The 12,691-nt window shown below is 34.2% G+C and overlaps 1 protein-coding gene and 1 non-coding gene across 4 annotated transcripts in view; both read right to left on the bottom strand.

Moving 5' to 3' along the window:
- The window catches only part of IPO7 (importin 7), an 88,978-nt gene that overhangs the window by 14,528 nt on the left and 61,759 nt on the right, over nucleotides 1-12,691 (bottom strand). For all 3 annotated transcript variants that reach the window (XM_041729776.1, XM_041729775.1, XM_041729774.1), the window contains 9 exons: nucleotides 8,877-8,971; nucleotides 8,680-8,764; nucleotides 6,140-6,274; nucleotides 5,440-5,539; nucleotides 4,480-4,556; nucleotides 4,216-4,332; nucleotides 1,493-1,582; nucleotides 910-1,075; nucleotides 570-730 (listed from right to left, as the gene is read on the bottom strand). In XM_041729776.1, the coding sequence (XP_041585710.1) occupies nucleotides 570-730; nucleotides 910-1,075; nucleotides 1,493-1,582; nucleotides 4,216-4,332; nucleotides 4,480-4,556; nucleotides 5,440-5,539; nucleotides 6,140-6,274; nucleotides 8,680-8,764; nucleotides 8,877-8,971 (1,026 nt within the window). The remainder of the gene's footprint in view (nucleotides 1-569; nucleotides 731-909; nucleotides 1,076-1,492; nucleotides 1,583-4,215; nucleotides 4,333-4,479; nucleotides 4,557-5,439; nucleotides 5,540-6,139; nucleotides 6,275-8,679; nucleotides 8,765-8,876; nucleotides 8,972-12,691) is intronic.
- Nucleotides 1,159-1,343, bottom strand: LOC121476740. The gene has a single exon (XR_005984025.1). It is a non-coding gene; the product is annotated as a small nucleolar RNA SNORA23 (small nucleolar RNA).

Consider the following 12,691-nt stretch of genomic DNA (forward strand, 5'->3'; position numbering starts at 1 on the left):
TGGCTCAGTGGTTTAGCATCTGCCTTTGGTTCAGGACATGATCCCAGAGTTCCGGGACTGAGTTCCACACTGGGCTTCCCGCATGGAGCCTGCTTCTCTTTCTATGTCTCTGCCTCTCTCTCTCTGTGTGTCTCTTGTGAATAAATAAAGAAAACCTTTAAAAAAAGAAATCTTAAAAAAAATTTTTTTTAAATAAAAATTTTTTAAATTTAAAAACCTCTCTATTCGCAAATATTATTTCTACTTCATCTTTTATTTTTCTACTTTTCTATTTTATATCTGGTCCAAAGTATTCATGGAAACCACACAAAGCAGTCATGATCAACACTGATAGTAGTTAAGAATGTGTGTGGTGGAGGCATATACTTCAGGTGTGAATACCAGCTCCATAGTTCACATTCTCTCTCAGTACATGACTATTCTTCATATAGGATTGTGTGAGAACTACATGAGCTAAATATATGAACTAAATACCCATCAAAGGCTTTGAACAGTACCTGACATACAGTAAGCTCTGTGAAAATAATTGTTATAAGATAATGAATAAATGATTGGTTCAAATAACATACCAAATGCTGTGTCATTTCTACTGCAATAGGAGTAACTTCTTCACTATACTCGCAGATCATTTTCTGAATTACATTGGTAAGATCATCATTTTCTGTTTCTCTTATAATATGAAGAAGAGCCTGCATTACAGGTCTGATGAATGGTGTAATATATTCTTTAGCTATAAGAGAAAAAAAAAAATCTGGCCAAAACAACTAAAACTCTTTAAAACTTGTTATATATCAAACAATAAAAAATAGATACTTTCACATAAAGGGGAAGACAATGTGTCAAGTTTCTAGGATAATGCCTCATACAGTTGTGTGTAAAATCACTATTTTTGAGATATAAATCCTTTACCTTTTTCTTGATTGCTGATCAATACTTGAAGTGCAATGGCAGCTTCCACTTTCACAGGCATTTCCCTATCATCAATCAGACATCGTCGTGTCAGTTCTAAGGCCGTTTGCAGGTTCTGGTCACTTTTGAACTTTACTTCACAAAAATAGTGAAGGACCCAGCAAGCCTTTTTAAAAAAAAATGCAGTGAGTTACTATAGGTATCCTAAATTAAATTGCAGCAAGCTACAGTATCTCTATTTCACAAGTTCTGTGTTTGGGAATTTGGAGGCTGGTCAGTGGCAGGTTATGTCCAGAGAGACAACACTAGACCAGTACTATGATCCCAACTTACTCTTTGGCTGCATGACATTTGTGTGGATAGCAAGATCTGAATGCAAAACACAGGCAGACACTGCTATCAGACACAGACGAAAACCATGCACACATTACAGCAGCCATATAAATATTTACATGAAACAGAAGTCTAAAATCAATTAAGGCAAATATTAAGGTGAGCATTAAAAAGGTTCCACGTAATAGTCCACATAAGCAGTCATTCATTACAAAACATAAACGTTTAAATTAATAGATTTAAAACATACCCTCGCTCTCATATAGCCGAGTTCACTGCTGAAGAGAGGGAATACATGATTCTGCAACATGTATTCCATCTGATCTTTGTAGATCTTTTTCTGTAAATATAAAGAACAATTATTTTTGAAAGATTTCCAAATATAATCACCTCAATGCCAAATAAATGCACTAATGTTAAAAATGACTATTTATGTCAAAACACACATTTATTCTGATTCTTTGTACTTCAAGATCCATATGAAACTTTCTCATTCTCAAATTTCACTATCAAAAAACACTGAATACCTTTTCTTTAATTTTACCTCATTTTCTTAGAAAGCATTTATACCAAATCTTAACAGTGATCATGACTGAGTAATGGAAGTGTGGTTAATTATATTCCTTACCTTATGAAACTATTTTAATGAGAAAAAAAAAACTATTATAATGAAAAAAGCCTCTCTGGAAAGGTTTTAAATGCATACAACACAGATTGAGAAAAGACCCTGCTTATAAGGTAATAATCTAGGTATCTAAAAAGATATTCCCAGGGTGCCTGGATGGCTCAGTCAATTGAGTATCTGCTTTTGGCTTAGGTCATGATTTCTGGGTCCTAGAGGGGACCCATGAAGGGCTCCCTCCTCAGCAGGGAGTCTGCTTCTTCCTTTCCCTCTGTTCTTCCTCCCCACTATTAGAGAGAGCTATTTATCTCTAATAAATAAATAAAATCTTTAAAAAAATGTATATGCCACGGTTTAAAAAAAGATATTCTCATGAATCTTAAAATAGGGTCTTTTCTAAGTGTTAACAAGCTTTTAAGCAGTTTCTGGAATTGCATATTACATCAACATTTAAAAACTAATAAATGCTTGAAAAACTGCAGACATGGGAACTAAATGCAGTGTGGGATTCTCAACTGGATCACAGACCAGAAAAAAGGGCATCAGTGGGAAATCTTACACAATGTGAAAGGGTCTGTAGGATTACTGAAGATTTTGCGATCTATATTAATTTCCTTGTTTTGAGAATTGCAGTATGACTATCTAAGCTGCTAACATGAAGGGAAGATGGGTGAAGAGAACTGTTTTTGCCATTTTTCTGTAAGTCTAAAATTACTTAAAAATAAAAAGTTAAAACAGAAAAACCTGAACCTGTCAAGACAACTCACTCAAGATTCCTAGCCTGCCATACAATAAATAACCACTATCTTTAATTTATAAACTAACAGAAGGATGATGGGTGGACAAGTATAAAAAAAAAAAAAAACCTAAAGTATTAACAAAAATATACCTATAACAAAATATACCTATAAGTTAATAGTGATATGGAACAAGGTTTCTGAAAGTTAGATAATTCTATGATTAAATACTCACTTACACTTTGGTTGCCATTTATTAACACTTTGGTTGCCATTTATTAACACTTTGGTTGCCATTTATTAACTTTTAAGCAAAAGCAAATTTCAGATCTTATTTATGAAGTCAGATACAATGTGTACAATTAAGTTGAGGTTCTTAAAAATTAATCTAATCCAGGGTCATTCTTAATTAGAAATTTGTCATAAAAGCACGATGTTCCTAGGCTGTGAATGGATACAGTCATGTTTATAAATTTCCTTAAAGATTAATTTTTTGCAGGAAAAAGCCCACTATTTTACAGTTGTCTTACAACATGAAAATAAAAATGACACATGCAAAAAGTACCTTCAGCACAAGCAGCTAAAGAAAATATAAACTGGACAAAATTTCAGAATTGTATCAAAAATCATACTTCAAAGGACAACATCAAGAAAGTAAAACAATAATCTTACAAAATACTTGCAAATCATATACATCAAAAAGGTCTAATATTTAGAATATACAAAGAACTCTTAACAATTCAACAATGAAAGGACAAATAACCCAGTTAAACAACAGACAGGATTTGAATAATACATTTCTCAAAAGATCTACAACAGCTAACATACACATGAAAAAGGATTCTGTATCATTAGTCATCAGGGAAATGTTAAGTCAAAACCACAATAAAGTATTGTTTGACACCAACTAAGATGGCTATAATAAAAAGGTAATGATTGTTGGTGAGGCCATAGAAACTAGAACCCTCATACATTGCCGGTAAAAATATAAAATGGTACAGTCACTCTGGAAAAGTCTGGCAGTTGCTCAAAACATAACAGCAACTTGACTCCTACATGTTTATTACCCAAGAGAAGTGAAAATGTCCACACAAAGATGTGTACATAAATGATCAGTGTTCCTAATAGCCAAAAAATGGAAACAACGCAAATGTACACCAATTGATGAATGCATAAAAAGTAGTATATGAATACAACAACATTATTTGGCAACAAAAAGGAATGAAGTACTGACACATGCCACAACATGGATGAACTTTGAAAATATTGTGCAAAGTGAAAAAGGCGAATCTTCAAGAAGCTTTATGTTATATAGCATTCCCTTTACATGAAATGTCCAAAATGGATATATCCACAGAGAAGACAAAGAAGTATATTAGGGGTAGCCTAGGCCCAAGAATTTGGAAGGAAATGCAAAGTGACCACTAAATAAGAGTTTCTTTTGGGATTGATGATTGAACAACTCTGACTATAATAAAAACCACCAAAAAAAACCCAAAAACAAAAACAAAAAAAACCCACCGAATTACTCACTTTGAAGGGCAAATAGTCTGGTATATGAACGGTATCTTAATAAACTGTTATTAAACTACTTGCATACAAAAGAAGAATTACCTTCAAAAGTATTTCAGCTAAAGAACCAATCATATGCAGGGCTCCATCTTTTTTCCGAGGATCAGCATTTGGTTCTGTAAGAATCTGGTAGCAAAATCCCATTGTCTTTTGCAGTACCTAGATTTTTTTAAAAAGAAAAGTTAAACTTTATTGGATTTACCAATAATCCTTAACAACAAAAAGACAAAATGACTCACTTGGCTAACATTAAAAGCTGAGTGTGTATCTGAACAAATTTTAAATACTAAAGCTAAAGTTCCCTACCTCTTTCCTTTTGCTACAAGCTGTAAACAAAAGTGTCTGGGCAGCAGTGGTAGGAGAGATGAAATCTTCAAACACATCTAGAGAATAAAATTAACATGAAAACCAGTATTTCAATTTCTTCAACAAATATTTTCACATAATTTACAAATGGTGCTCTGTAAAAAAGCAAAACCTTAAAATTTTGCTAAACGTTCAATGCAAGGTATAAAAATCAACCCAGGTGGGTGGGGGTTGGGGGTGACTGGGTGATGGGACTGAGGAGGGCACTTGATGGGATGAGCACTGGGTGTTATGCTATATGTTGGCAAACTGAACTCCAATAAAAAATAAAAAATAAAAAAATAAAAATAAACATGAAAAAAAAAATCAACCCAGGTTCCTATATAATTTTGCAATAGCCTAATTTCATGTCTTTTCAGTACAAATTTTAGACCATTAATTTTTCATAACAATTACTTTTCTTTCATAATGTGAGAATTTTCACAACATGGATACAAAAGTTACATCTACTACAAATACAACAGATTGTGGTAGGAAGAAGGACTAATACTCAATGTTAGCCAAATTACAATTCTTTAGTTTTATGTAAGACTCCTGTGACTCCAGCTTCTAATATGTGTCTTCTCAATTCCCACACATTTGATGACTCACATGGGATCCAAAACTATCAACACTTAGTGTAAGGTGTAATCTTAAATTTCTAACAATTTTGGCATGTGCCAGAAGCACATCCAATAATTATAACTTAGTAATAGCTACTATTTGTGGCTGCTAAAAATGATTATCACTATCAAATGCCATAACTAATGAACAGACCGAAGAAGTCTACAAAATGGATAAATTGCATTAAAACAACAAAGATTTTTCAGTACCAAAGGTGAAGCCTTAATACTTCCCTATGTATACTATATATAAACTTAGCTACTGATACATTTTGTTTCTAAGAAACTGAAAATTTACCAAACTTCATGCGTATATATTCATAAGGATCTTCTTGCCAAAGTTCTTCATCAGCATCTGTATAGCACATCAGTGGAAAAATAACATCTTGGATAATGCCCTGCAATTTAGAAGAAAGTAACCTTAAGTCAGCCTTCAATTTTGGTTAAGTGCTAAAACAAAAGCAACCCTAGAATACGTATTTTAAAGCTTAATATATCAAACTTTAGTAATGATTCTCAGATCAACTATCAAGGTACATACTATTACTCTTGGTGAAACAAGTAATTATAAAATAAGATATAAGTGTATGTAGGTAACAATTAAGTATTCTGAGAAATATATTATGAAATTTTAGTCCATCAATCCTATAGTTCTAAATAAAGCAAATAAACTAATCATAGAAATAGTACATATATGAATTGTCCTCAAAACTAATCTGTTTCTTCCAAATTACATGGAATAAAATGTTACAATCATAAACCAGCACTAAGAATTTAAAAGCAAATTTTAAGTTTTAGATTAAAAGGTAATTTGAATATTCACAAAATAGCTTTTTTAAGTTTATGCCAAGGTATTTTCTCATTTTCCTATTATACTCTCAAAGCTATTAGACTAAGTAATAGAAGTCAACGAAATATGCATTTTTCAACCTTTATGATCATTAATGTTATTTCCATTTCATTTTCCAGAAAAAATATTTCAGATAGAAAAGTATTACTTGTATATGAGGCTTCAGATTCTTCCAGGTGAGGGCATGAGAAACTCCTTGATTAATATAATTTAACGTCTGTTGTAAAACTCGAGGAGCCATATATTGTTTCTCCTTGTACTGATATAATACCTTCAATAAAACCTTTGAAAAAAATACTTGATCAAAAACCAAGTTAAACAGAAATTTAACTTTATAAGCCAGCAAAAACACCTGACACATTAATACCGAGATCATCATCCTAAAATAACCATATTCTATTAAAAAGAAAGTAATTTTTTAAATTATGTATTAGACAACCATATTTATTCCCAGGTATTAAAAAAAAACAAGCTGAATTAATATATATGTCAAAGGACTAGTTTCTGATTAAGTATAAAAAAAGAAAACCATAGGTTACTTACTGAACATACCAAAATTTACCTTCCAGAAAAACTTTACCCAAACCACTTACCTATTTAATGTCTGCCGAGAGATCTAATTCTACATGGTATTTCAGAAGAGCAGTTGTCAAGATCTGGCCCACAGACCTCCTGGAGGGTCTGTGAGGTCAAAACTATTTTCATAAGGCTAAGATGTTACTTGCCCTTTTTACTATTTTGACGTCTGCATCAATGGTGGTGAAACTTCTCGTGCCTAACCTGAATCAAGGAGTGGCACCAAAGTATACCCGCAGTTATATTCTTTACAGCCATATTAACTGCAAAACAACCCTTCCTTAAGAAACACCCTTAACAAATCAGAAATATAAGTATTATTAAATGCGGAGTATACATGTAGCACTTCTGCTACATACCAAAGTACAATGGTTGGAGGAAAAGCTGAAATAGTAGCTTTTCCCATCAAACGCTACCATATACTTGGAAAGAGTAACTGACAAATTATGGTTATATAGACTTGTGTATATAACATATTTTTCCTCAAAATTGAATAAAATGAGCCTATCACTTCATGGAAAATAATCAACAGTTTGTTACTGGTATTAAAATTTGAGATTTCATTTTTTTTTAAAGATTTTATTATTTATTCATGAAAGACAGAGAGAGAGAGAGAGAGAGAGAGAGAGAGAGAGAAGCAGAGACATAGGCAGAGGGAGAAGCAGGCTCCATACAGGAAGCCCGATGTGGGACTCGATCCCGGGTCTCCAGGATCACACCCCAGGCTGCAGGCGGCGCTAAACCGCTGTGCCACTGGGGCTGCCCAAAATTTGAGATTTTAAACAAAAATTAGAATGCTCAAAATCTTAGATGTAAAGACTTAGTTCCACTTAATTAACTTTCCAATATTTAAATATATTTCTAATGACATCAGTGGTATATTAGTAAATGTGATTTCCTTTTTAAATTGCATAATGAGGGACACCTGGGTGGCTCAGTCAGTTAAAGCCTTCAACTCTTGATTTCTGCTCAGGTCATGATCTCAGGATTATGAGAATGAGCCCCAAGGTGGGTTCCACACCCAGTAAGGAATCTGCTTCCCTCCTCCCTCTCCCTCTGCTTGTGCTCTCTCTCTCTCTCTCTCAAATAAACAAATACACCTTTTTAAAAATAAAATAAAATTGCACAATTAAATGCATTAACATTTGGAAAATCTTCATTAACTTAATTTCCAAATGACTAGCTATTACAAAATCATCAATGGATAAAAGATCCATTCAAAGTGCAATACAGGGATACCTGAGTGGCTCAGTGGTTGAGCATCTGCCTCTGGCTCAGGGCATGATCCCAGGGATCTGGGATCAAGTCCCGCATGGGGCTCCCTGCATGGAGCCTGCTTCTCCCTCTGCCAATGTCTCTGTCTCTCATAAATAAATAAAATCCTTTTTTTTAAAAAGTGCAATACAGATCAACAGTTTTAACAATAAAAAAAATGCTTGTTACAAACTCTACACTGCAATTAACCTTTAAGAAACTACCACTACTGAATGGCTCAGATAGTACAACATGCAATTTGACTCTTGGGGTCATGAGTTCAAGCTCCACGGTTGGGTAGAGAATTTACTTAAAAAAAAAGGAAAAAAGAAAAGAAAAGAAAAGAAACTATCATCACATTTGAGATGATATCAAAGAATTTCCACAATTATGTGAAAAATATATTAAAACAGCCTCTGGAAAAAAAAAAAAAAAACAGCCTCTGATTTTCCAACTTCTCTGAGGCTACATGGTGTGGATTTATATTGACCAAAATAAATTAAAACCTACTGAATACATAAGTAGATGAATATAACTGCCTTTATTAAGCCATACAAAATATTAATAAGAAAGTTTTAACAATGCCACTCCCTTTTGTTAAAAACTTTTCATTTTGAGAAGCAGTTATTTTTAAAAAATGTGTTTTTGTGTTAATATATAATAGGTTGGAAGCTTGCTGAGGTTCTCAAAAATTTAAGAGAATAAGGAAGACGTAAGACCAAAAATGGAAATGCTACAAGGTTCAAAATGTTAAAGAATGATACATGCAATCGTTGGGTACCAATGAACCAGAAAAAAAAAAAAGAGAAATTAACCTAATAATGCCATTTTTCAATTTAGAATAATTCTTAGACTTACTTGCTGGACACCAACAGCAAATGCCTTCAGAAATACTTCAGCAAATTCATTATACTCCTTGGAAACATTGCCAGGGCTTCCATATCTAAAAGAACATTAAAAAGCCCACTGTTTCTTTATAATGCTTTATATATCGACACTTACAAAACAGTTTGAAAAAAATAAATTTAAATCATCTTATACTGGGAGAAGCTTACCTTTCAAAAAGCCTTGCTAAGATATGTAAAGCCCACTTTTTACATTTCCACCATGGTAACTCTGGTCTGTCATCTTCTTCAACCTGAAGTGTTTCCTTTAAAGAGATATTTATTTAATGATAGGAAGAGATTATATAATCTAAGAGGAACAGCAGGAGGTGAGAAGTCTCACAAAAAGTGTTCCCCCAATGTTGGCCTTTTGTAATTAAAGGCTAGATTTGGAAAAATACTAACTCTTATTTAAACGTAGGAGGCACTTTCACCTGCTTCACTACTTGGTTACAAAGGATATGCTTTTAAAATTGCTTGCTCTTATAGAGCAAGCTCAAACATTTTATTCAAAAATCCAAATAATGAAAAGTCAAGGTCATGGAAAGTAGATGAATCAAAATGAGCATAGTTCAAATCAAAAGGGCATGAGAAACACCATTTCAGAAATCTAGTTTTAGAAATATTAGTATAAACACACAATAATAGACAGATGAGAACATTTATTTAAAAACCATAGTAAAAAACTACCAAGAACCTAAATGTTCACTAATAAGGAGATGCTTAATTATGCAACATCTATAAAAGACTACTACAGATCACTAAAAGAATGGATTGGACCCTTACATACTCACCTATGATATCCCAACATATTTTTAATTTACAACAAGAAACTTAGACTGTGGAGCAACCACAGACTAAAACTAAATGTGAGAGCAATGGTACAACCACTTTGGAAATCACTTTAGAAGTTATTTATAAAGTTAAACATATACATATACTTTGACCCACTCCTGCTCTTTGGTGTTTACTCAAGAAAAATGAAAATATGTGATCACAAAAAGATTTGTGAAAGAACATTCATAGCAGCTTGATTTGTACTACTAAAAGCCTGGAACTACCCAGATTTCCATCAGCTTATGAATGGATAAATAAATTGTAGGATATCCGCATAAGAAAATACTACTTGGTAATAATACTACTTGGTAATAAAAACTACAACACAACATGAGGAGAGCACTGGTACATAAGGAACAGACTAGTATATCAAAACATGAATAATATATCTCACAAATATATCACGCAAAAGAAGGTAAATACAAAAAATTACTTTTATATTAAGATCTAGAACAGGGATCCCTGGGTGGCGCAGCGGTTTGGCGCCTGCCTTTGGCCCAGGGCGCGATCCTGGGGACCCGGGATCGAATCCCACATCGGGCTCCCAGTGCATGGAGCCTGCTTCTCCCTCTGCCTGTGTCTCTGCCTCTCTCTCTCTCTCTCTCTCTGTGACTATCATAAATAAATAATAAAAAATATATATATATTAAAAAAAAAAAAAAAAGATCTAGAACAGGCAAAACTAATCTGTGGTGCTAGAAATGAGAATGGTGAAGTAGGAATGACTAAAACTAGCCACCAGCAAATATTCTAGGTGATGATTACATGGATACATATAATTGAAAATTCATTGGACTATTTATAGCACGTGCATGTTTATAAATTATATGCCAAAACTACAGTATATGAATGAAAATTTGTGAATTTTATTTTGTACCTATTAAATGTGTCCAGAAAAATATACACCAAGCTAATTTCCTACGGAGTGGAAATGTTCTATTCATTTATTCTGCGCTGTTTTTGTTTTGTTTTTTAAAAGTAGGCTCCACAACCAGTACAGAGCCCGAATTCACAACCTCAAGATAAAAATTGAGAGCCATGATCAGGAGTCTCACTTGATCAGACACAATCAACCAACTGAGCCACCCAGGTGCCCATACATTGTTTTTCGTTTTAAATAAAATTTAAGGGCAGGGTGGGTGGCTCAGCGGTTTAGTGCTGCCTTCAGCCCAGGGTGTGGTCCCGGGGTCCCGGGATGGAGTCCCACATCAGCCTCCCTGCATGGAATGGAGCCTGTTTCTCCCTCTGCCTGTGTCTCTGCCTCTCGCTCTCCGTGTCTCTCATGAATAAATTTTTTTAATTAAATAAATAAATAAATAAATAAATAAATAAATAAATAAATAAATGGGCAGCAAATCGCAAAACAGGAGGTTGGTCTCACTTATGCAACAAAATTATTTTGGATAAATTATATAACCCTTCTATATCTGTATTTAAAATAAATTCAGAGGGGACGGGGGAAAAATGAAAAAAATTAAAAAATGAATTCAGTGCCTTCTAGAAAACTAGATTATCAAGAAAAATTGCAGTTACTTTAAAAATTGAGACTAAAAAAACACAGATTCTGCATGTACTAAAACCCACTTTGAAAAGGTGAATTTTTAGGGCATATGGGTTATCTCTCTAATAAAAGTGTTACTTAAAGGCAGCCCGGGTGGTTCAGCGGTTTAGTGCCACCTTCAGCCCAGGGCATGATCCTGGAGACCCAGGATTGAGTCCCACGTCAGGCTCCCTGCATGTAGCCTGCTTCTCCCTCTGCTTGTGTCTCTGCTTCTCTCTCTCTGTCTCTCATGAATAAATAAATAAAATCTTTTTTTTTAAGTGTTATTTAAAAAAACAAGTAATGCAACTAACCACAAAGTCTTCTGACAAATTATTAGGCTAAAATCTAGCTCCGAGTGCTTTTTATTTTTTATTATTATTATTTTTATTTTTAAGATTATTTACTTTTTAGACACACACACACACACACACAGAGGCAGAGACACTGGCAGAGGGAGAAGCAGGCTCCATGCAGGGAACCCAACCCAGGACTCGATCCCCAGTCTCCAAGATCACACCCTGGGCTGAAGGCAGCGCTAAACCCAAGCCACCCTGGATGCCCTTTGAGTCCTTTTTAAAAAATACATAAATAATATATAACATTGTATCCATTTCAGATGTATAACATAATGATTTGATATACATATACAATGTGAAATAATTACCACAGTAAATTTAAGAAGGCAGTCAAAACTTCAGTTATAAATCAGTTCTGGAGATAAAATGTTCAGCATAGTGACTGTAGTTAACAATACTGTACCATATACTTGAAGGCTGCTAACAGAGTAGATCTTAAAAATTCTCATCATGGAGCACCTAGATGATTCGGTCGTTAAGCCTCCGACTATTCATTTTGACTCAGGTCATGATCATCAGGGTCCTTGGGATTGAGCCTCACATGGGCATCAACACTGAGTGGACAGTCTGTTTGAAGATTCTCTCTTCCTCTCCCTCTACCCCTTCCCCTGCTCACACACCCACAGTCTTTCTCTAAACTAAATAAAGCTTAAAAAAAAAAATCCTCATAAGAAGAAGAAAAGAATTTTGAGGTGATATATGTTACCAACTCTTAATTAAGAACTGAGGGGTAGGAACGCCTGGGTGGCTCAGGGGTTGAGCATCTGCCCTTAGCTCAGGTAGTGATCCTGGGGTCTTGGGATTGAGTCCCGTATCAGGTTCCCAGCAGAGAGACTGCTTCTCCCTCTGCCTGTCTCTGCCTCTCTCTGTGTCTCTCTCATGAATAAATAAATAAAATCCTTAAAAATAATAAAAATAAATAATAAGTTTATAAAAAATAATGATAAAATAAAAAAAATAAATAAAAAACTGAGGGGCAGCCCGGGTGGCTCAGCGGTTTAGCGCCACCTTTAGCCCAGGGTGTGATCCTGGAGACCCGGGATCGAGTCCCACGTCAGGCTCCCTGCATGGAGCCTGCTTCTCCCTCTGCCTGTGTCTGTGCCTCTCTCTCTCTCTGTGTGTGTCTCTCATGAATAAATAAATAAAATCTTAAAAAAAAAAACAACAACAACAAAATAACAAATTCCTACCCTAACAAACTGAAACATAAATGTAAAAAGTTTAAAAACAAAAAATTAAAAACTGAGAAG

Source organism: Vulpes lagopus, chromosome 15 (genome assembly GCF_018345385.1).
Source record: "Vulpes lagopus strain Blue_001 chromosome 15, ASM1834538v1, whole genome shotgun sequence".
NCBI classification, from domain to species: Eukaryota; Metazoa; Chordata; class Mammalia; order Carnivora; family Canidae; genus Vulpes; species Vulpes lagopus.